General features: G+C 40.9%; 1 protein-coding gene across 1 annotated transcript in view; it reads left to right on the forward strand.

Annotated features, from left to right (window-relative positions):
- The first annotated feature begins 93 nt into the window (after positions 1-93).
- cyp4t8 (cytochrome P450, family 4, subfamily T, polypeptide 8) overlaps positions 94-24,985 on the forward strand; it is a 62,538-nt gene continuing 37,646 nt past the window's right edge. Inside the window, exons 1-3 of the mRNA XM_072574175.1 lie at positions 94-738; positions 9,164-9,308; positions 21,685-21,729. Of these exons, the coding sequence (XP_072430276.1) occupies positions 541-738; positions 9,164-9,308; positions 21,685-21,729 (388 nt within the window). The 5' untranslated portion in view covers positions 94-540. The remainder of the gene's footprint in view (positions 739-9,163; positions 9,309-21,684; positions 21,730-24,985) is intronic.

Below are 24,985 nucleotides of genomic sequence, written 5' to 3' on the forward strand. Positions count from 1 at the left end.
CAAATAACAACAATAAATCAATTGGCAGTTATCTTTATTGCAATGCGCCCCCAGCGGCTGGCTAACTGCTTAAATATTAATGAAAAGAGCGGATGGGGGGAGGGGCAGTAAGGACAGAATGTATTCCTTAATTGGCCCGTTCATCGAAAATCTCCTCTGTCCCACCACGTCCAGCTCTGGGATTCTGACCTGGAATTCAGCCCAGAATTGTGAGCTCAAGGACTTTAGACTGGGGACTAGTTCTGTGCTCTGGTGGAAGTATTCACTTTCCATTCCCGCTTCACCCTGTTGGCTATATTTGATTTTTACGTCTTGATCTTGCGCAGCGACACTAAAATAACAATCAGATGGGAGGTGGATGGCTGAGTTTAGTTGAAAATCAGGAAATCCACCTTTAAGAGAGAGCAACCTACTGCGGACTGTCGGATTTGTTGACGTAAGGGCGCGGCTACCAAGTCAAATACAGTTTAATGACATACAGACGATCAGATCTGTAGCTGTTAAATCCCAGTGCTAGATTCTCTCTTCTGCCTGTACCAAATGGCCATTGTGGAAGCGATGAAGTCGCTGTGCTTCCCCGTGGAAGTCTGTCGGCTGTTCCATTTGATCGCTGTGTTTTGTTTAGTGTCTTTCTTGATCAAAACAGTGAAACTCTTCCGTAGAAGGTGGGAGATGATGACAGCATTGAAACTGTTCCCGGGACCCCCGACCCACTGGTTGTTTGGTCACGTATCAGAGGTCAGTATCCATTCGCTTACATGACACTTGAGTGACTAAGCAACCCTGGATATACAAATGTGTGTGTGTTTGTGCAGTTCCTTGCATTGCTGTTACTTTTAAACACTAAACCATTGACCCATCCTAAACGTTCAGAGAAATAAATCCGTGTTTTTTAAAAGCAAAATGCCAAACTGACTGCATAACTCAAGAGTAGTTGACCTAGGTCTGCAATCTGAGGAGAACGCAAAATATCATTAACCAACTGTATGAGCATAAAGCAGGGATTACGTCCTGTTTTAACTTAAATTAATTCCCATGTTTGGAGTGCAAAGTAAACAGAAAAGTTGCTGGAGAAATTCAGCAGGTCTGGTGGCATCTGTGAGAGAGAAAAAGTAAATGTTTTGAGTCCAGTGTGACACTTGTTTGTATTTAGTTGTGTTTTACTGAGTGTTAACATGTTATCAATGATTTGCTGGATAGCTTCTGGAGTCAAATTCAGTTTGGACTATAGTCCTTAAAGAGTGGTGGCAGGTTGGTTTAAGAGGATAGGCAGCTTGATTGTGGACTTACTATAGAAGCCCAAAACATCACTTCTTCCCTTGGGTATGTAACGCTGGTATAGGATTCCACTCATTCTTACATATCTCAGCCAAGTAACGTTACTGAAGGGAATTTATGTGGTGAGGAAATGTGACAACATGAGCTATTTTCCAATCTGCCTTCTTCAGTGCAGGCATCTCTTTACAGAGCTGGCCAAATCTAAAGGAGGAGCGGTACACTGGCTGGTGGTTTTTCTCCCCATTCCTGAAGTTCATCCCATGCTCTTGATCCTAACTCATTCCTGGCATTCCAGTTTGTTAGATACTGTATTCTAAAGGTAGCCTTTTCACCATCATGGTGTCAACTTCCTTCAATGCATCGTGCAAGTGACCATTCACAGCGTCACTCTGAACTGTACCTTATCATTGGTGACATCACCAACAACTCCATATATATCTTTCCATGTATTGCATTTCTGCACCTTTTTCCAACATAAAAGAACAAAATAGATCTACTCTGTCAAGCCCCCTCAGAATCTTATATATTTCAAAAATATCACCACTTGTTTTTATAATCTCCAATGAGCAAGCAGTCAACCTGCTGAAACCTTTGGAGACAAAGAGAGACCAAGAGAGAGCGAAAGTGAGAGACAATGCAGCTGCTGTGAAGAAGGGGGATAGACTGTGCATGTGTTAGCAGACCAGCAGGATGCTGCATACGCATGGGTCTCTGTTCAAAAAGATTAGGACAGAACACATGGGAACTTTGGAGATTTAAGGAACAAGGAGTTGCCAAGATGGATTTTGCCCGTGAAGAGCAGTTCACAAATGCTCAGACTGAGTGGGATGAGTTTTGAAAGAAACAGGAAGGTGTAACCTGGTAGGGACCGGTAAGCCTGGTGGGAAGCTGCCTAATTTTGGGTCTGTATCTCATAACTCTATTTATCTTCGAAAAGTGCAGCACACAGTGAAAGTAGTTGTAAGATGTATCTTGATTGTGTTTGTTAGTTAATGCAGAAATATCTTCTCCTTAGTTCAGTGTAGTAGTGCCCTATTAGATAATTTTAAACTACCTTGATATTAGCTTATTAGTTACAATGAAAGCCTTAAAACAGAAAATCTCCCCCTAAAAACAGAAAAAACTACAGATGCTGTAAATCAGAAAGAGAAATCAGAGTTTATGTTTCATTTCAATTCTGAGGAAGGAAGCATTAATTCAGCATTAATTCTGGACCCGAAGCATTAATTCTGATTTCTTTTCACAGATGCTGCCAAACCTCCAGCAACTTCTGTTTTTATTTGTGATAAAATCTTCTCTTTTGACTATTTTCATTGGTTGTTGGGAAAAAAATATTTTGAGGCGATCAGTCTCTATAGGGATGACAACACAGTGAGAAAAATTAAATGTGATTGGCTGATTACCTGCTTTCTGACATCACTGCTCTTGCATGCCAGGACATCCTCTTGACTTATTGCAAGAATTAAATGGCCACTGGTAAGGGAGGAAAAAAAAACACTTGACAGATATTGATTGGGTTGATTTCTTTCGAGATATTGGTGAATTCTGTTACAGTAGACTTAAGAACTTAATCAGTTCCAGGACCCGGTTCGCGAACCGAAAAGTTCGTGAACTGAATCAATTTTTCCCATTGTTCGGATAGCGTAAGAATGCTTGGACATAGCGACGAATGATGTTCACAGCACACGCGCCAAAGACGAACTGAATGAGATCACGCGGGGCCTGACAGTTTTTGCGTTCAAAGCGCGCGTAGCAAAGCAAAACAATGAAACCACGTGGTTGCACCCGGGCTTTTTGCATTCATACCTTGAATTTCGTACGTATGTTGAAGCAAAATTTTACGTACAATCCTGTTCGTAAACCGATTTGTTCGTGAACGGGGTTGTTCGTATGTCGAGGCGCTACTGTACTTTGCTGCTGACCACACAATCCAGCCTATTTGTTTTATTCCATTTATTTTCAGCTTAACAGAAATTATCTCGGTGTAAAGAAAGCACTTTCAGAGTACTAATTACTTTAAACTTAATTGCACTAAAGAAGGGATCATTGAAATTGGCTTTAAAGTAATGAAAGGTGTTGATATGGTTAAAGTCAGCAAGTGATTTAACTTCAGCTAAGGAGCACAGTACAACACTCTCCAGCCTTAACAAGTTTAAAGGTTTGGAAAGTGGTGTTTCCCCAAGTATTTCACTATTTTTTGCTGCTGTTTTCTGTGATGATAGGGAAGAATGTGACAGAAGAAGGACAGTCAGTATGCTTATAGGTCGAAAGGTGTGGTGCTGGAAAAGCATAACAGAACAGGCAGCATCAGAGGAGCAGGAGAATCGATGTTTCAGGCATAAACCACTCATCAGGGATGCTTATGGGTGGCACAGTGGCTTTGTAGTTCACACTGCTGCTTCACAGCGTCACAGATCTGGGTTGGATTCTGGCTTCAGGTGACTACCTGTGTGAAGTTTGTACATTTGCCCGGAGTCTTTGTGGGCTTCTTCCCACAGTCCAAAGATGTACAGGTTTGGTAGGTTGCCCATGCTAAATTGTCCACAGTGTCCAGGGATATGCAGACTAGGTGGATTAGCCATGGGAAGTGCAGGTTACAGGGGTAGGGTAGAGGTTTGGGTCAGGTGTTTTTTAGAGGGCCAGTATGGAGTTGATGTTCCAAATGGCCTGTTTCCACAATAGAAGTTTCTATGATTATGCTCCTTCTTCAATAACCTTTATGTTTCAAAATCTTGTTCTGATGCTAATTTTTTTCCCTTTTCTTTCTATGCCTTTTATATAACTGTAGGTATGTAATTAAGAACAACCCAAAATTTACAGAGATTTAGTTTTTGCCACTATAATTTAAAATAGCAGCTCTTCTTCTTTATCAGCAGCTAGTTGATGAAGGAACCAATGAGCCAGATTTCATGGTCACATGACCTCACAACTGACACAGCAGTGAAAGAATTGTTGACCATGAAGAAAACTGCCCAAAAATATTTAGCATTAATGTACAGTGGATTTCACCTTTCCCAATGCCAGTTTAAACTAGGTTTCCAGTCAAGGAGGTCTCAGCGATAGTAGTGTCTTCAAGCAAGGTATTCAGCCAACTGCATTGAAATTTCCTCAAAGACTGCATACCAGAAAGTAAAATAGGGTTGTTATCCTTCAATTTTCACTGCCTTTTGCAGAACAAAATAAACAATTTGAATTGAGGCAGGAGGGTAGGTATATGCTCAAACTTTTAATTATGTAACAGTAAATCATGTGATTTGTTAAAAATTAAATTGCACAGACCTGACAATCCACAGATGTAAAATTAGGTTTTCAGGGCCAGTAAGGTTGATGAGAAATAGTTATGAACTAGGATTGCTGTTAAGAACTCAATAACATTTCATTCAACAACGTGTAAAATTTTGAGTTTGGTTTTTAGAGTGATACATTGTTTAAACCCGAGACTCTACAACTGTAGTGTCTCCCACCCGCCTTCCTCCTCTAACCTGGTTAATAAGGTAAGGTACATTCTAAACTTCCTCTATTGAATATAAGTTTGTTATTAATTTTATAGCAACTTGAACTAAGCTTTCTACTTTAGTACTGAGTGGGTGTTCAGGTAAGTCGGGTATGGATGCTAGGGCAGTTGCTTGCTCCTCCTGCAGAATGTGGCAGGTGGAAGACATGGCACACGTCTCCGCTGGCTACATCTGCGGGAAGTGCACCCAACTCCAGCTCCTTGAAAACCGTGTTAGGGAATTGGAGCTGGAGCTGGATGAACTACGGATCATTCGAGAGGCTGAGGGGGTAATCAAGAGGAGTTACCGGGAGTTGCTCACTCCTAAGGCTCAGAACAAGGTAAGATGGTTTACAGTTAGGGGGAGGAAAGGGGACAGACAGACAGTGCAGAGATCCCCTGTAGACATTCCCCTCAGCAATAAGTATACCGTTTTGGATACTGCTGGGGGGGGAATGACCTACCAGAGGAAAGCCATAGCAGTCAGTTCTCTGGCACTGAGCCTGACACTGTGGCAAAGAAGGGAAGGGGGCAGAATAGAAAGGTACTCGTGGTAGGGGACTTGATAGTTAGGGGAATTGACAGGAGATTTTGTGGTCAGGATCGGGATTCCCGGAAGGCATGTTGCCTCCCTGGTGCCAGGGTCCGGGACGTCTCCAATCGGGTGTAAAAGGTTCTAAAAGGGGAGGGCGAACAGCCAGAAATCATGTTACATATTGGCACTAATGATATAGCCAGGAAAAGGATCAAGGATATAAAAAGTGCTTTCAGGGAGTTAGGATGGAACTGCAAAGCAGGACGAACAGAGTAGTGTTCTCTAGTTTACGACCAGTGCCATGAGATAGCGAGGTGAGGAACAGGGAGTGGGCGCAGCTTAATATGTGGCTGCTCAGCTGATGTAGGAGGGAGGGCTTCAGATATGTAGATAATTGGGATGCCTTCTGGGGAAGGTGGGACCTGTACAAGAAGGACGGGTTGCATCTGAACTGAAAGGGGACCAATGTCCTGGGTGGAAGGTTTGCTCGAGTAGTTCGAGAGGGTTTAAACTAGGATGGCAGGGGGGTGGGAACCTGAGCTGTATACCAGAGGTGAGAGTTGATGCAGATGAGGCAATAGCAAGAGGTAGACCAGCTAGTGGGAAGGATTTTCCTAGGAAGGAACCAAGGGATCAGTTAAAGTGTTTTTGCTTTAATGCAAGGAGTATCAGGAATAAAAGTGATGAACTTAGAGCATCGATCAGTACCTGGTGCTATGATGTTGTGGCCATAGCAGAGACATGAGTTTCTCAGGGGCAGGAGTGGTTGCTGGATGTTCCAGGATTTAGAGCATTTAAAAAGAATAGGGAGGGGGGAAAAAGAGGAGGGGGGTGTAGCACTACTAATCAGAGAGGGTATCACAGCTACAGAAGCTTCCATTGTCGAGGAAGATCTGCCAACCGAATCAGTATGGGTGGAAATTAGGAACAGCAAGGGAGCAGTCACCTCGTTAGGGATTTACTACAGGCCCCCCAATAGCAGCAGGGAGATGGAAGAAAGCATAGGTCGGCAGATTTTGAAAAAGTGTGGATGTTGTAGGGTTGTTGTAATGGGTGACTTTAACTTTCCCAATATTGATTGGAACCTCCTTCAAGCAGAAGATCTGAATGGAGCTGTTTTTTGTAAGGTGTGTTCAGGAGGGTTTCCTAACTCAGTACATTGACAGGCCAACGAGGGGAGAGGCCATTCTAGACTTGGTGCTCGGAAACGAGCCGGGGCAGGTATCAGATCTTGTGCTGGGAGAGCATTTTGGTGATAGTGACCACAACTGCCTCACATTCTACATAGCTATGGAGAAGGAGAGGATTAGGCAAAATGGGAGGATATTTAATTGGGGAAGAGGAAACTATGATGCGATTAGATATGAGTTAGGAAGCATGGATTGGGAGTAATTGTTCCATGGTAAAGGCACTATAGATATGTGGAGACTGTTTAAGGAACAGTTGTTGCAAGCGATGAATAAATATGTCCCTCTGAGACAGGCAAAAGTGGTAAGATAAAGGAACCTTGGATGACGAGAGCAGTGGAGCTTCTCGTCAAAAGGAAGAAGGTAGCTTACATAGGTGGAGGAAGCTAGGGTCAAACTCAGCTCTAGAGGATTACAGGCAGGCGAGGAAGGAGCTCAAAAATGGTCTGAGGAGAGCCAAGAGGGGGCTCAAGAAAGGCTTGGCAGAATGGATTAGGGAGAACACAAAGGCATTTTACACTTACGTGAGGAATAAGAGAATGGTCAAAGAAAGAATAGGGCCGATCAGGGATAGCATAGGGAATTTGTGTGTGGAGTCTGAGGAGGTAGGGGAAGCCCTAAATGAGTTTTTTGCTTCTGTCTTTACGAAAGAAATGAACTTTGTAGTGAATGAAACCTTTGAAGAGCAGGTGTGCATGCTGGAATGGATAGAGATAGAGGAAGCTGATGTGCTGAAAATTTTGTCAAACATTAAGATTGACAAGTCGCCAGGCCCAGATCTGATTTGTCCTCGGCTGCTTTGGGAAATGAGAAATGCAATTGCTTCGCCACTTGCGAAAGTCTTTGCATCCTCGCTCTCCACTGGAGTCGTACCTGAGGACTGGAGAGAGGCAAATGTAATTCCTCTCTTCAAGAAAGGAAATAGGGAAATCCCCGGCAATTACAGACCAGTAAGTCTCACGTCTGTCGTCTGCAAGGTGTTAGAAAGGATTCTGAGGGATAGGATTTATGACCATCTGGAAGAGCATGGCTTGATTAAATGCAGTCAACACAGTTTTGTGAGGGGCAGGGCATGCCTCACAAACTTTATCGAGTTCTTTGAGGATATGACTAGAAAAGTTGATGAGGGTCAAGCTGTGGATGTGGTGTATATGGATTTCAGCAAGGGATTTGATAAGGTTCCCCACGGTAGGCTTATTCAGAAGGTCAGGAGGAATGGGATACAGGGGAACTTAACTGTCTGGATACAGAATTGGCTGGCCAACAGAAGACAGCGAGTGGTAGTAGAAGGAAAATATTCTGCCTGGAAGTCTGTGGTGAGTGGTGTTCCACAGGGCTCTGTCCTTGGGCCTCTACTGTTTGTAATTTTTATTAATGACTTGGACGAGGGTATTGAAGGATGGGTCAGCAAGTTTGCAGACGACACAAAGGTTGGAGGTGTCATTGACAGTATAGAGGGCTGTTGTAGGCTGCAGCGGGACATTGACAGGATGCAGAGATGGGCTGAGAGATGGCAAATGGAGTTCAACCTGGATAAATGTGAAGTGATGCATTTTGGAAGGTTGAATTTGAAAGCTGAGTACAGGATTAAGGATAGGATTCTTGGCAGTGTGGAGGAACAGAGGGATCTTGGTGTGCCGATACATAGATCCCTTAAAATGGCCACCCAAGTGGACAGGGTTGTTAAGAAAGTGTTTTGGCTTTCATTAACAGGGAGATTGAGTTTAAGAGTCGTGAGATCTTGTTGCAGCTCTATAAAACTTTGGCTCGATCGCACTTGGAATACTGCATCCAGTTCTGGTCGCCCTATTATCGGAAAGATGTGGATGCTTTGGAAAGGGTTCAGAGGAGGTTTACCAGGATGCTGCCTGGACTGGAGGGCTTATCTTATGAAGAGAGGTTGACTGAGGCTCGGACTTTTTTCATTAGAGAAAAGGAGGAGGAGAGGGGACCTAATTGAGGTATACAAGATAATGAGAGGCATACATAGCGTCGATAGCCAGAGACTATTTCCCAGGGCAGAAATGACTAACACGAGGGGTCATAGTTTTAAGCTGGTTGGAGGAAGGTATAGAGGGGATGTCAGAGGCGGGTTCTTTACACAGAGAGTTGTGAGAGCATAGAATGCATTGCCAGCAGCAGTTGTGGAAGCAAGGTCATTGGGGACATTTAAGAGACTCCTGGACATGCATATGGTCACAGAAATTTGAGGGTGCATACATGAGGATCAGTGGTCGGCACAACATCGTGGGCTGAAGGGCCTGTTCTGTGCTGAACTGTTCTATGTTCTATGTTCTATGTTCTAAAGGCCCATTTCTCATCAAGTTCAGTGATTTATAATTGTCTACAGACCTTGGAGACTGCAAGAGAGCACCTGATGCATAGAATCAGCAGTAGTAACTTCTGGATTGCCACACCTAACAATGGTAGGTGTGAATTCCAAAAGTTGCTGTCAGTTTGAAAGGAATACAGAAAATCTGACTTTCATTTTTTGCTGCAGATTTCAGACCAATTAACTTCTTGAAGTGGTCAACAAAACATGCATATGCAAACTTTGTCTGTTTTGAACCTCATATCTAATATCTGCTTAGCATGTGAAGAAGAGTTGCGTGGGATGAAGTATTTCAATCTGTTGAATTTTCATTTCTATTTTGTTAAATCTCATTTTAGTTTCCTCAGGATGGGACAGATTTAGACAAGACCGTGATATGGACAAAGCAATTTCCATTTGCCCACCCATTGTGGTTTGGTCCATTTACAGTTTTCTTAAGTATCAACCACCCTGATTATGCTAAAACAATACTTACAACTACAGGTAAGAATATTAAACAAGTTTTCTTTGTATTGTTATGCAATCAACAATTATTTATTTAACTGTGAGGACCAATTTCCACATCTTATTTGCTAACATCACCATTGCAAGGAGAGGAACAGCAATAAGATACTTTGTTTTATGCATAAGAAATTAATTTTAATTTCTGGTAATTGTGTAACATGGATGATGTCATATCAATCATTCATTATTTGATTTGCCCAGTCAACTTTAGGTAGCAACTGTGAAATCATCCTTTTACCACAATGACTAAAATTAAAATTACTTCCTTTATCCCTTCTGCATTACTTCAAGTTACTATAACATTTTTGAATAAACATCAGATGTTCTTCTGTATTTATCCAGTAATGATCCAAGTTTTCCTATCAATACCTACTTAAAATGTTAGTGAATTATTTTTATTGTTTGAATGTTATTCAGTGGACCTACAGATTATTACTGTTAAGATCTCAAAATGGAATGACAGAGGAATCCCCATGAAATTCGAGTCATGCAAACTTCATGATGTGTGAGAAGGCCCCAAGATGGCATTTATGTGACCTCACAGCAATAAGCGGGGAAAGTGATTGGGGAGTTATGGAAATGCTGTGACTCTCACTCTCTTTTGGAGAGGTGCCAAGTTTAAAAGAAAAGGCACAAAGACTCCCAAGTATTTCCCAACAAGACTCTGACACTTTCTCTGCTGAAACAGCCATGTCACCATTTGGATAGATTACATGTTTCAAAGAATATATTGAAGTCTTTTTGGGAAAGCTCCAAATCTTCCATCTTTGTAGGCAACTAATGTTCATGCTAAGCAATTATGAGTGGTTTAACTTGGCATTTTGATGATTTAACTTGATAGATTTTGTCTGTTTCCAATTTTGGCTAATACATAATGTAGGTGTTCCGCAAAGCAACCATAGTAAGTCAGGGAAGGAGAAAAACTGACAATGGGGATAATGAGTAGGTGAAAATAGATTTGCTTTGCTGCAAGGGCATGACAGGGCCTGGGGTGTTGGTAAATGATATGAAGGAGGTATTTAGCAAGCTGGAAGAACAGCATCTCATCTCCCACTTGGGACCCTGCAGCCTTCAGGACTCAATATCAAGTCCAATAACTTTAGAGACTAAATACCTCCTTCATATCGCTTACCAACACGCAAGGCCGTGTCATGCCCTGTCAGCATAGTAAATCCATTTTTACTCACTTATTGTCCCCAATGTCAGTTTTTCTCCTTCCCTGACTTACTATCAACCATCCCTTTGTCTACCTAACTTTCTTTCTCTCTCTGGTATCCATTTGCATCTAATGGTCACTCCTTCCTCATTGCCTGTCATCAGCATAAATATTACCTTTTCCCAGCAGTTCTGAAGAAAGGTCACTGGACTTAAAACATTTACTCTGCTTTCCCTCAACAGAAACTTCCAGGCCTGCTGAGTTTCTCTCGCAAATTTTGTTTTTGTGTCATGCTGACTATACTTGATTTTATTATGTGTTTTTAAATGCTATACTATTACCTCCTTTGTAATAGACACTATAGTATTCCCAATAACAGGCGTGAAGCTATCTGGCCTATCATTACCTGTTTTATCTCCTTCCCTTTTCAAATAAAGTATTACATTGGCAGTTTTCCAATCCTGTGGGATTTTTCCAGCAACTAAAGATTTCTGGAAGATTACTACCAATGTATCTACTATAATGTTAACTGCTTCTTTTAGTATTCTATGATGTATCCCATCAGTCCTGGGAATGAATTGGTCTTTAACCCCATTAGTTTCCCTAGTCCTTTTTCTCTGGTGATAATTATTGTATCTATTTGCTCTCGTCCTTTTGCCACTTGATCATTTAGCCATTTTGGAATGCTATTACTGTCTTTCTCTGTGAAAACTGATGCAAACTACTGATTCAATTCCTCTGCCATTTCCTGGTTTCCCTTATTATTTCCCCAACTTCATTCTCTAAGGGGCTTACGTTTACTTTGGTTATTCCCTTTCCTTTTGCATATTTGAAGAAACTCTTGCGGTCTGTATTGATATTACTTGAAGTTTACCCTCAAAGTTAATCTTCTTCCTTGTTATAATTGTTTTGGTAATATTTTGTTGGTTTTTAAAACTTTCCCAATTATCTGATTTACCACTTATCACTGCCACACTGTATATTTTTCTTTAAAATTGATCCTTTACTTTCCTGATTAACCACAGTTGGCTTGTTCCCTTCCTAGAGTTTTTCTCTGCATTGGAATAGATACTTGCTGTAAATCATGAACTATTTTCTTCAATGTCTGCTGTTGTTCCTTAAATGTCTTTGCAGTTAATCTGCTTTCCCAGTCGACACCAGCAGATTCTGTTCTCATTCCTTTGTAATTACCTTTTCTTAAGCTCAGCACAAATGTTTCTCATCCAAGTTCCTCCCACTCAAACTGAATGCCAAATTCTGCCCTGTTGTGGTCACTGTTTCCTTGGGGATCTTTTATTCAGAAATCATTTATTAAACTTGCCTAATTACACATCACTGGATCTGAAATAGCCCAATCCCTGTTGGATCCATAACATATTGTTTGAGAAAACTGTCCTGAATACACTCCATGAATTTTTCCTCATGGCTTCCTCTGTCAATTTACAAGATCATCAATCAATATGAAGATTAAAGTCATCCAAGATTAATGTACTGCCCGGTTAACTTTATATTGTCACAGTTGTATCTAAACAAGTGTTTCTTAATTTTGTTTAGACAAATATGCTAATACAGGTGCATGAATTTGGGGGAAAATAAAGAAAATAGCAGCTTGTTTTCAAAAATCAGTTATTTGAAACATTGAATGTCAAAGGTATTAATATATGTGGGTTTCAAATAGAAGACTTTGGGATAGGAACAAAGATGGTTGTGGACCGAGCAGGTCGCCTGTCTATGTCAGCATCTTGATGGTGGAGCGCAAACTGTAAAGTTAAAAATAGTTCAGGACATTATTGTGACATCAACAAATGTGGGGTGTCGACTTGAGTGGGATCCATAAAAGTAGGTAGTACTGTATCTATTTTGTCCACACGCTTCAGGTCATGATTCTGTGGTGATAGTTGCTTGTCCTACAGCATCAGAAATTTCTTCACAACATGATATAGAGATTAAATTGAATTTACTGGAGAAAATGTCAGCAGGTATGGTGGCATCTGTGGAGAGAAAACAGAGTATTTCGAGTCCAGTAACCTTTCTTTAGAACTTAGAATTTCTGAAGAATGGTCACTGGACTAGAAACAATTACTCTGTTTCCTCTCCGCAATTCTGGAAGAACTGCTGAGATTCTCCAGCAATTTCTGTATTTGTTTGTTTCAGATCTCCAGCATCCTAAATTCTTTGTTTTATTTTGTTATAAAATAGAGTTAACCAGGTATATCTGTGGTATTTTGTCAGATTAAGGTAAAATACGTGCCAATGACAGTGAGGTTGATTTTCTGACCTCTACAAAGGGGAATGAACAGAGATCAGCCCTCAATGTACTAAGATTAAAAGCTGTCCCCTTCTCTAAAAGCAAATATTTAAGTTACTGTCAGAGCTGATGCTACAGTCCAAGGACTGGACTAAAATACCTTTGGGACAGTACACAATTCTTTACTTGATTACAGTCACACCTTGTCTTTTTTGAAAATCACACAAGTTGCCATCACCTTGGAGGTCAGAGATTTAAAGTTTCACTTGATTGCCATTATTCCTTCAGATGAGTGAAGGTGTGTGAATTTTACCACTGTCTGGATGGTCCATTTTCTCTTCATGCATCCACTGTCAAATTTTCCATAAGTAAACGTGCCACCCCGGGATTTGAAACATGACTTGAATGTGAAAAGTGTTTAGGATAGTATAGTCTTGCTAAAACAATGAATTGCATCAAGATCGTGTGTAATACCACTGTACTCTCCTATTCTTTTCAAATGATAGCAATACATCATGTTGACAGTCTCTTGCCTCTGCATAATAAAAATTAATATGTGCAAGAGTGAAATGCTGTGAACTCTGGAAATCTGAAATAAAACAAGAAAATACTGGAAACACTGTTGTGTTTATTGTGAAGTCAGATTGTATAAATGTAATTCCTAATTAGCAGATTAGATTATTTTATTTGACTTTGCACCACTTTCAAAACAGCAAAATGCTCTGCCTTGATAATTCAGTCTTTGCGCTATGTGTTGCTGATAGAAAGGTTGAAGTAGGGAAGCATAACTGAGACAAATATTTGCATTCTGTTCAAAGTTAGCACAGTGAGATGAAACAAAAAACATAGGGCATGACTTTCTGATCAATGCCTTCACATGACGATTGCCAGTCTTTTCCTAACTTTTCCCATTGGTTTGTTTAGATTTAGATTTTATTGTCATGTGTACTTAAGTACAGAAGTACAGGAGTACAGTGAAAAGTATGTACTCTTGCCATACACAGCACCATCTTAGGTAGGAAGGTACCAAGATACAAAAAACGCAGGTACACAGTAATAAAAGAGACAAAGTTTAAGAAGCTAATCATTACCTTCATAGCACAAGTAGAAAAATAAAGAAATAAGGTAATAGTTAACAGTAAAGTCCTTCTTAATATAAACCAGCAAAAGAAAGGAATAAAGTTACATGTTCAACAGTCTTTGACAAGCCCCCCACTTAGCTCACTCTCTGAAAGACCTCAGCTGCCTGTTCTGAACATCACCACTATAGACACGGGGTGGGGGGGAGACATCCCTCACCGATTGCTCTTCCCGTGTTGGGCTGTAATGCCATTGCTGCTGCTAGTGCTGAAGCTACTACTTCCCCAGTCTCCTTCTGCTGCCTCTGGAACATTCCCGGGCAAGACACATTTTCACACTGAGATACTGCCACAGGCCGGTGAGTGTCTGGTCTGAGACGACACCACACCAGGCTGTGAGACTGTCACATGCCATTGTGAGACCAGGCTGTGAGACTACCACAGGCTGCCGAGTGTCCAGTCTGAGAGACTGTCGTGTGCCATCGAGAGACCACCACACCGACTGAGAGACCACCACGTGCCGCTAAGAGAACAGGCTGAGAGACCACCACATCAGACTGAGAGGCCACCCCATGCCATCGAGAGATCACCATGTGCCATTGAGAAACTGCCACGGGCCAGACAGTGCTAAGAGGACGCCGCACTGGGTCTGCACTGAGCCAGGAATGAAGAAAGGACAAAAAAAAAAGCACAAAGAGAGGAACAAAAAAGAAAGAAATGAGAAAGGAACAGACAGAGCAGACAAAGTCTGGCTGAAGCATCCTACTCTGCTGCAATCTTGGTTTACATTAAGGCAGAGCTCTGCATTTCTGGCAAAAGATTCCAATGATAGCTCACTCAGAAACTCCTTGTCGTGCAAGTTAGTTGGGGAAGGTCAAAACCTATTTATTGGCAGTACTTATCATATTGTGAGATTAAAATATCAGACAGGATATTGCTTAAATACTTAGCCATGCACTGAAGCAAAGTGTGAGGTTAAGGAGTCAGAGGGGTAGGATTCCTGACAGGTTGTCTATCAAAGTGTCAGGTAATTAAGGTGTCTAAAATATTTAAACAGCACTTAAACACATCAGATTCACCCATGGACAGTGTTTATATCTACTCTGTCAATTTGTGACATCTGCACTACGGGTTAATGGCATTGGAATAGCCAACGTGGGATGAGAATCCTGGTCGAGTGATCCTGCTATGTTTGGATTTTCCTCATATGAATTATACCTATCCCCTTCCCTGTCAGAAAAATTTGGAATTGTTGGTAATAGGTTGGGGTGGTGTGGGGTTGTGGAGAGGGGGAGAATTAATTTGGTATGCTATATTTAGTTTTCTGTAAATGTGGCCCATGGTTTATTTTCTCTCTGCATTTTGATGCTTCAGTTTTGTACTAAGGTTTAAAAATTATTGCAGCCCTTTTTAGTGAAAACTCTAAGAGTGATGTAGGGGCTTGTTGGAATAGGAGCACACTTAGAACAAAGAAAATTTACAGCCCAGGAACAGGCCCTTTGGCCCTCCAAGCCTGAGCCGATCCAAATCTCCTGTCTAAACCTGTCGCCCAATTCCTAAGCATCTGTATCCCTCTATTCCCCACCTACTCATGCATTTGTCGAGACTCATCTTAAATGAATCTACCGTGCCTGCCTCTACCACCTCTGCTGGCAATGCGTTCCAGACACCCAGCACCCTCTGTGTGTAGTACTTGCCGCGTGTATTCCCCTTAAACTTTTCACCTCTCACCTTGAAAGCGTGGCCTCTCATTATTGAATCCTTCACCATGGGAAAAAGCTTATTTCTATATACCCTGTCTATACCATTCATGATTTTGTAAACCTCACTCAGGTCCCCCCTTAATCTCCTTTTTTCTAATGAAAACAAACCTAATCTACTCAACCTCTCTTCATAGCTAGCACCTTGCATACCAGGCAACGTCCTTCTCTGCACCCTCTCCAAAGCATCCATATCCTTTTGATAAAGTGGCGACCAGAACTGTACACAGTATTCTAAATCTGGCTGAACCAAAGTCTTGTACAATTTTAACATGACTTGCCAGCTCTTATACTCAAAACCCTGTCCAATGAAGACAAGCATACTATATACCTTCTTGACCACTCTATTCACCTGTGCAGCAACCTTCAGGGTACAATGGACCTGCACTCCCAGATCTCTCTGCTCATCAACTTTTCCCAAGGCTCTGCTGTTCATTGTATAATTCGCTTTAGAATTAGACTTGTTTAAATTCATCACTTCAAATTTGCCTGGATTGAACTCCATCTGCCACTTTTCCGCCCAACTCTCCAATCTATCTATATTCTCCTGTATTCTTTGACAGTCCCTTATGCTTTCTAATGCTGCACCAATCTTTGTGACATCTGAAAATTTGATAATCATACTAGCAGTGCCCTCTTCCAGATCATTTATTTTTATCACAAACAACAGTGGCCCCCAACACTGATCCCTGTGGAACACCACTGGTCACCTTTCTCCATTTCGAGAAATTTCCTTCCACTACTACTCTCTGTCTCCTGTTGCTCAACCAGTTCTTTATCCTCCTAGCTAGAACACCCTGCACACCATGTGACTTCACTTTCTCCATTAGTTTACCATGGGGAACCTTATCTAAGTTAGAGTTCCAGAGCAATTGTTGATGTACCTTAGCTTAAACCTCAAAGCATCAACTCACAATCCCATTTGGGGTCCTTACCGCGACTTTGGGAATCTGTAACTTGGTTGGTAAAATGCAGGGTTAAGGTGTATGCTACATAGTTAATCAAAAGCGTTTCATCTTGAATAACGAAGGCAATAGAACTGGCGATCAAGTTAACCAGCCTCTTTTTTTAAATCTTGGGCTTCCTAATACAACTTTCATACCTCAAGACAAAAGCAAAATCTCATTATAGATGAGTCTCTCTCTCTCTCTCTCTCTCTCTCTCTCTGTCCCCTATTGACATCGCTGTATTTTATAAAATTCTGTGTGTTCCCAACTTTCTCCAAATATAGAGAAACAAAGAGTATACTTTTGCAAGAGAAGCTATTGTTGTTACAAATGTGACATTGGTGAAGATTCTCACAAAAGGATGCAGTATGAGATTCAGAAATGGGATGGAATCTCTATACATTGCAACACAGCTTCTCTTACGATAAAGAGTCCTTTGTTCATGTATAGCTAGCCAATAACTGTTTGTTACTGTTTCAAATCCTTGAATGTTTTGTGATGTAGGTGTCAGAATTTCTTGATTGTGTGTGGTGTGTAAGTTTCTGAGGATTTTAAAGCCACCAAGATAAAACTCTCTTACAAAATTTCCTCCCTCCTTTCCGGGATGCAGAAAGATTGTCTCCTTTAAGCTAGCATTATGAGAAGGTTGGTTCAGCTGAGAGCTGTTATTGTTAATACATTTAGAGTTAGCAGTGAAAGCAACAAGATGCAGCAGTAGACATTATTCAAGTTTCCTTTCTCACTTGGCAGAAATAAATCCTCAATTTGTTATTTCAGATAAAATTATAAACATATCTTTTATAAATGTATTCATGATATTGCAACAACAAAGGTGATCTTTCCACATAATAAGTAATTAAGAAACTTAAACAAGTTGGCAGATTTATGATTGGATGGAAACATTGATTAGCAAGGATAGAAAATATGTGTTTAATTTAACAGTTAACATGCCATTTTATATGTCAGATAAACCAAGAATTAAAGACGTTTTTCATCTTAACCCCATTTGACAAAATTATAACAGAGAAATTGGGGTAGAAATTCAACTTAGGCTATGGCCAAAGAGGCAGTGTCACATCAGTTGCTAGTTATATGTTCCACTCTGTGTCCCTTTGCATTGACTTTTCATGGAAATGATTATCTGGCAAAGAATATAACAGCTTTCTGATGCAATTCCATTTGTTTTACACTACCATCACAGGAGTACAAACCCTTTATTTCTGCATGACTAGTGGCATTTTGAATCTTACTCAAATTTTAGTTATTCATTGATTGAGTCAGTATTCAAGATGGTGTAATGTTGACTTTCATGGCAATGTTACAGAGCAACAGAAATTGTTCCAAAGAGCAATTTGAATTCATCTGGTACAACTGTTGTTTAGTATTTGGAAGAAAGTGAAAAAAAAATCTAACGTGGGTTGCAACAATTTCATGGAAACTATCTAAATGACTTTTGTCTGTTTTTTTATAACTACTTCTTTTCTATCAAAGGTTATTCTTTCAAATGACTCAATTTGTTGTGAATTTAAAAGCTCATTGTATTTTTTCCTGTTATTCAACAGATTTCATTGTGACTATCTTGCATAGACATGAATTAGAAGCAGCAGTAAATGATTTGACAACTCTCGCCTGCTCCAGTTATTCATAAAATCATGGCTAATCTGATCGTGGCTTCAACTCTGCTTCCGTCTCCACATCATATGCCCTTTGATACTACTCAATATACCTTCAAGCTAACTTGTTTTGATTCATGTACAGGGCACCCAGATTTGTCTGTACCACAGAGTTCTTCAATCTCTCTTCATTAAAATAATATGTTGCTTTTCTGTTCTATTCCTACCAAAGTGGACAGGTTTACTCTTTCCCACGTTATACTCCATCTGCTAAATTTTGCACATTCACTTAATCTCTGTATATCCCTTTGCAGTCTCCTTCCATCCTCATTACTTGCTTTCCAGACTACCTTTGTGTTATCAGTAAATTTAGCAATCATGCATTTAAACCATTCATTCCAGTCATTTGTATAGGCAGTAAATCATTGAAGCTACAGCATTGATCCCTGTGGCACTCCACCAATTACATTTTATCTATCCAAAAATAACCCACTTAATCTGACTGCTTCGTGTTAGCTAACCAATTCTCTCTGTATGCTAAAATGTTATCCCCTATACGATGAGCTCTTGTTTTGTGTATTAGTTGATGCATTTCAGAAACTCAGCAAACCTCCTTTGAAAGCATTTTTAAACCCACAACTACTATCATCTAAATAACATGGTTGCAAATACATAGGGATTTTACCACCTGCCTGCAAGTTCTTCTCAAAGCCATTCATCATGAAATACATTGCTGTTCCTTTATTGTTGCTGCATCAAAATCCTGGACTTCTATCCCTAACAGCATTTTGGTATATCTCCACCAAATGAATGACAGTAGTTCAAGAAGGCAGGATAATACCACATTGTCAAGGGCAACCTGTGTTGGGCAGTGGGTTTTTGAACTCAGAAATTGAGTTTTTGAAAGAATGACATTTGGAAGAAACAAAGTGGTTATAACCATAGACAAGGTGAACACTTGAGTGCCAGGTTCAGAGGTGGAACATCTCAGATTCAAGATTACTTTAGTGAAACCAGAGACCCTCCCATCATTGAGAACACTCCTGCCTTACCACTTAATTATATATTTCCAGCTAACTTCCGCTCAGACTTTAATTTTCACCCTTCATTTTTGTTTTAGACATTCTTTGTTGATTTTTCAATTCTGTCCAATCTTCTGACTTACCACTAATCCTCTAGACTTGAGCAGCATCACTTCACTGGTGAGCCCACATATTTTCAATCAAAACTTTGTATAGCAGAGTAAATATGGATCAGTAGATCAACCATAGGCTGAGGAGGGCTTTGCTCCTGATAAAATGCAAGAGCCCTTTCAGTCTATTACCCTTGGAGTGCTCTTGTGGTGCAATGTTAGTGTCCCTGTCTCTGAGCCAGGAGGCCTAGGTTCAAATCCCACCTGCTCCTGAGGTGTGTTGTTCCATCTCTGAACAAGTTGATTAGAAAATGCCTTCTGAATGCCCCCTTAAAGATAATTGTATCTGGAATAGGAGCATTTTAAGTGGGAGAGACATTGACAGGTGAATGAAAGAGGAGGTTAAGAAGAAGTAGGTTCAGATTCAGAGAGCTGAGACTGTACTTTGTGCCCTGGCTTTGTGGTGTGCTGATAAAACAAAGCGTGTTGCGACTTTGGGCTCCCTAGCTCCTATGGCTGTGACACCACATTTATGAACATAAATGGCATCTGGACAACATGCGTACAATTCCAGCATAGTCTTTGCTGAGTACCATTTTGATGAAGATGTCAGCAGGGTCTTTGGAGTGAGGACCAGAAGCATGCCTCTGCCAATTGTCTGTGTGGAGTTTGCACATTCTCCCAGTGTCTCTGAATGAGATTATTCCAGGTGTTTCACTTTTCTGCCACAGTCCAAAGATGTGCAGCTTAGGTGCATTGGCCTTGGGAAATGCAGGATTACAGGGATGGTGTTGAAGTGTGGATCTGGGTGGGATGATCTCCAGAGGGTTGCTGTGGACTTGATGGGCTGAATGACCCCCTTCCACATGGTAAGGATTGTATGATTCGATGAAGGTACGTTGCTTCCCTGATGCCAGGATAAATGATGTCATAGAGACGTTACCAGTGCTGTAGTGAATTATATAATTCGTGTATAGTAGAAATTTAAACATACAAAGAGCATTTGCTAAGTGGAGGGGAGGTGTTCGTGAGGGAGACTTAGAAATCTAAGGAGAAAATTTGAGGCAACAGAATTGTGTAGAGACATGGGTAAAGACAAACAGAATGGGTCAGGAAAGAACAAAGGGTGGGATCTTACAATGGCCTGAGCAATGTGGGCCAGGGAACATTTGTGTCAGGATCGTTTGAGATGTCTGTCAAAGCCTATTTCAATACTTGCAACATCTCGCAGGATCTTTCATGCATTTGTGATGAGGCGAGTTTTTCACTCAACAGCAGTGATCTGCAAATTAAGGAGGATTGTATCTTATTAACTCCACTGCTCATCTCATTAATACTCAGCTTCCTTTCTTACCAAATGTGCCGGATGATCTAGACATTAAGAATTCTCAACATGAAAGTCAGAATGGGTAACATTCAATCAAACAAATCAAAATGTTAAATAATGTAGATTCCATTAAACTCAGCAAGAAAGTCTGTCTGTAGTAGGCTCAAGAAGTTAAGAATAGCATTTCATTAAATAAAAATTATTTTCAATCACCTGTTCAGACATGTTATGACATGTTTTTTTCCTGTCTGTGTGTATGGGTATTAGAGGAGTTTGTAAGAGGGTGAGAGTTTTCATTAATAGAGTTATATGCTGCTAATTACTTATCTGTAGCTGGAGGCTATTACTTGTAATAAATTGTCACATTTATTGAGTACAGAAACCTCGTCTATACTTTCTGTAAACCTGTGTCTAGAAGACAAGGCCATTGGGGGATTTTGTGTACTTTTTAAAGTCTTTAACTTTCGTGACAACTCTGGGAATAATAGGGCCTATTCTCCAGTGTGCTAACCCAGTGAGGTGTGACAAGTAATAGCAATTTCAGGATTAGGAGTATTTTAGAAATCAGCTCAAAACATTGATGATACTGGTAAAGATAGAAGATTTTTAATCAAAATTTTGAAGAGGTTAGACAGGATATACACAGCAAAGATGTCTCACCTGGCTGAGAAACTAAGAAATCTAGAACATATTTGCACTGTTTTAGGATAAGGAATTGATCATTTACAAATGAAATGAGGAGAAATGTCTTTACACAAAGGATTGGGAATCTTTGAAATTCTTGATTCAAGAGAGTTGTGGATGCTCCATTGTTGACTATATTTAAGACTGATCTCTGCAGAAGTCTGTCAAGGAATCAAGGGATCTGGGGCACAGGCAGAAGAGCGGAATTGAAGCTGAAGGTCAGCCATCATCATACTGAAGAGTTCAATGGAGTGTATGATTTATTCTTTCCTTTACGTCTTGTGGTCAGTGTAGTATAATGTGCCTTGATGATTTTAACTTTACTCTTTATAGCGTTTTACATTGAATAGTTGGAAAAAAAAAGTAAACGTCTCTGAATTACATCTGTTTGAACTTAAATGTGTTACAGAGCCAAAAGACGATATGGTTTACCAATTTATAACTCCTTGGATTGGTAAGTATTCCACATCATTACAGTTTTTATTTTCATTAACCATGGGAGGTGCATGTTGTTGGCAAGGATAAAATTGATTTAGGTCAAAAAGCATGGTACTGGAAAAACACAGCTGGTCAGGCAGCATCTGAGGAGCAGGAAAGTCAATGTTTCAAGCATAAGCTCTTCATCAGGAGTGAGTTTGGCCCATCCTTAGTTGCCCTTGAGAAAATGGTGGTGACCACCTTTTGGAATCATTGCAGTCACTGCAATCTGGGTACACTCATTATGTGATTAGCAAGGGTGTTTCAGGTTATTGACCTATTAACTGTGAAGGAACAGTGACATACTTTCAAGTCAGGATACAGTGTGACTCGGAGGGGAGCTTGCAGGTGTTGTTACAAACTTATGATTCAAGGTCAGGCAATTTGGCAATCAAGCCTGCTCTACCATTCAATAAGATCATTGCTGATCTGATTTTAACCTCAATTCTATACTCATTCATACTCCCAATAATCTTTAATCCCTTGATGATCAAGAATCTACCCACCTCTGCCTTAAAAATATTTAAAAATTCTACATCCACTGCATCCTGAGGAAGGAAATTCTATAGACCCACAACCCTCTGAGAATGGATGCCCACTTCTTAGAGCTGCAGACCCAACTGGAGTTTCAGTGGTCTCAGAAATGTTACTGGCCAAGGTGGTCACTGTAGTCAGTACAGGGTGAAGGAGAGGGAACCTTCATGTTAAGGTGGCTTTGAAAGCCAGATAATGTTGTTTTAAATTTACTGCATCAGGGTCAAGCTGATCAGCCACATTGACCAGAGGAGTGAATGCAATGTTGGAACTATTAAGATGACCATTTATGCTGGGATGTCCTCTTTGGGTTTTAGATTAGCTATTAGAATCATGGAATCCCTACACTGTGGAAGCAGGCCATTTGGCCCAAAGGGTCCACAGTCACCCTTTGAAGAGCATCCCACCCAGACCCACCTCCTCTACCCCACCTCTCTAACAGTTAGTAAATTTGTAGTTTGCAGATGACATCAAAATCAGAAGTGTAGTGGACAGTGAAAAAGGTTACCTCAGATTACAATGGGATCTTGATCAGATGGGCCAATGGGCTGAGGAATGGCAGATGGAGTTTAATTTAAATAAATGTGAGGTGCTGCATTTTGGGAAAGCAAATCTTAGCAGGACTTATACACTTCATGTGTTGCTGGAAAAACGCAGCAGGTCAGGCAGCATCCAAGGAGCAGGAGAATCGACGTTTCGGGCATGAGCCCTTCTTCAGGATTCCCTGATTCCTGAAGAAGGGCTCATGCCCAAAATGTCGATTCTCCTGCTCCTTGGTGCTGCCTGACCTGCTGTGCTTTTCAAGCAACACATTTTCAGCTCTGATCTCCAGCATCTGCAGTCCTCACTTTCTTCTTATACACTTCATGGTAAGGTCCGAGGGAATGTTGCCGAACAAAGAGACCTTGGACTGCAGGTTCATAGCTCCTTGAAAGTGGAGTCGCAGATAGATAGGATAGTGAAGAAGGTGTTTGGTATGCTTTCCTTTATTGGTCAGAGTATTGAGTACAGGAGCTGAGAGGTCAAGTTGTGGCTGTACAGGACATTGGTTAGGCCACTTTTGAAAAATTGCGTGCAATTCTGGTCTCCTTCCTATTGGAAGGATGTTGTGAAACATGAAAGGGTTCAGAAAAGATTTACAAGGATGTTGCCAGGGTTGGAGGATTTGAGCTATAGGGAGAGGCTGAACAGGCTAGGGCTGTTTTCCCTGGAGCATCAGAGGCTGAGGGGTGACCTTATAGAGGTTTATAAAATCATGAGGGGCATGGATAGGATAAATAGACAAAGTCTTTTCCCTGGGTGGGAGAGTCCAGAAGTAGAGGGCATAGGTGTAAGGTGAGAGGGGAAAGATATATAAGAGACCTAAGGGGCAATGAGGCTCGTATGATTGCAACATTCAAAAGGCATCTGGATAGATATATGAATAGGAAGGGTTTGGAGGGATATGGGCTGGGTGCTGGCAGGTGGGAGTAGATTGGGTTGGGATATCTGGTCGGTATGGATAAATTGGACTGAAGGGTCTGTTTCTATGCTGTACATCTCTATGACTCTATAACATTGCATTTTCCAAGACTAATCCACCTAGCCTGCACATCCATGGACAGCCAGCATTTCCTCGTCTTTCACCAGTGAAAAAACAAGTCTTAGATCCAAAGAAAGTGATCGTATATTTTCTTGTATTAAGTCTATCTGTCATAGCTTTTTCTATTTGCTTAGTCTGTCTTGTAATTTCCTGCTTTCCTGTCAAGGAAGAAATGTTTGAGCAAACCTTCAGAAGGAACATTTGCTCTTTGAACAACATGACTTGATAATTTCATCTGTACCTGAGTTAGGTTTAATCTCATCATTTCCATGCCGAAAAGTAACACCTATGACGGTCCTGCATTCCTGAATTGTTCTGTGCTCATGTGCTGAAAGAGGAGTGGTACTTGAGAAACAGTGTTGTTCTCCACCTGAATTGGATATTTGGATAGAAAACTACTGATGTGTAACTGAAAAGCATTTGTGGCGGCATGTTGGCTCAGTGCTGCCTCACAGCGCCAGGGACCCGGATTCGATGCCAGCCTTGGTCAACTGTCTATGTGGAGTTTGCACATTTTTCCCACTTTTGCCTGGGTTTTTTCTGGGTGCTTCAGTTTCCTCCCACAGTCCAAGGATGTGTGGGTTTGGTGAATTGGCCACAGTATTCAGGGATGTGTAGGTTAGGTGCATTGGTCCGGGGTAATTATAGGATAATAGTGGAGGGGTATGGGTAGGTTACGCTTTGGAGGTTCAGCGTGGACTTGTTAGACTGAAGGACCTGTTTCCACACTGTAGGGATTCTATGATTTAGCATTTGGATAAGGAGAGGCTCAAATCACAAACACTGTGGCATCAATTTAGTTGGGAAACATAGAATTGGTTATTCCTTCCATTATAAAACTATTAATACTTCACCTGCTTAAGTCAGGCTAAAGGACTGACCACAATTTCCTTCCTCTAAAGCCAAATTCCACATAAGCCAACTCCGTTCTAGCTACATATTTGAATTTGGAAATATTGTCACTTTGGAATAAAATTGAGGTGATGCACTTTCTGATCAACAGAAGTTTATATTTTTAATTCCTCCAAGTGTCAGCATGTACTACTTGAATGTTGATGATTACTGCTCATGGCTTACAGTTCCCTGGCAAACACTGTCTTCCACTGTTTTCCTGTTT

This window comes from Chiloscyllium punctatum, chromosome 7 (assembly GCF_047496795.1).
Source record: "Chiloscyllium punctatum isolate Juve2018m chromosome 7, sChiPun1.3, whole genome shotgun sequence".
Classification (NCBI taxonomy): domain Eukaryota; kingdom Metazoa; phylum Chordata; class Chondrichthyes; order Orectolobiformes; family Hemiscylliidae; genus Chiloscyllium; species Chiloscyllium punctatum.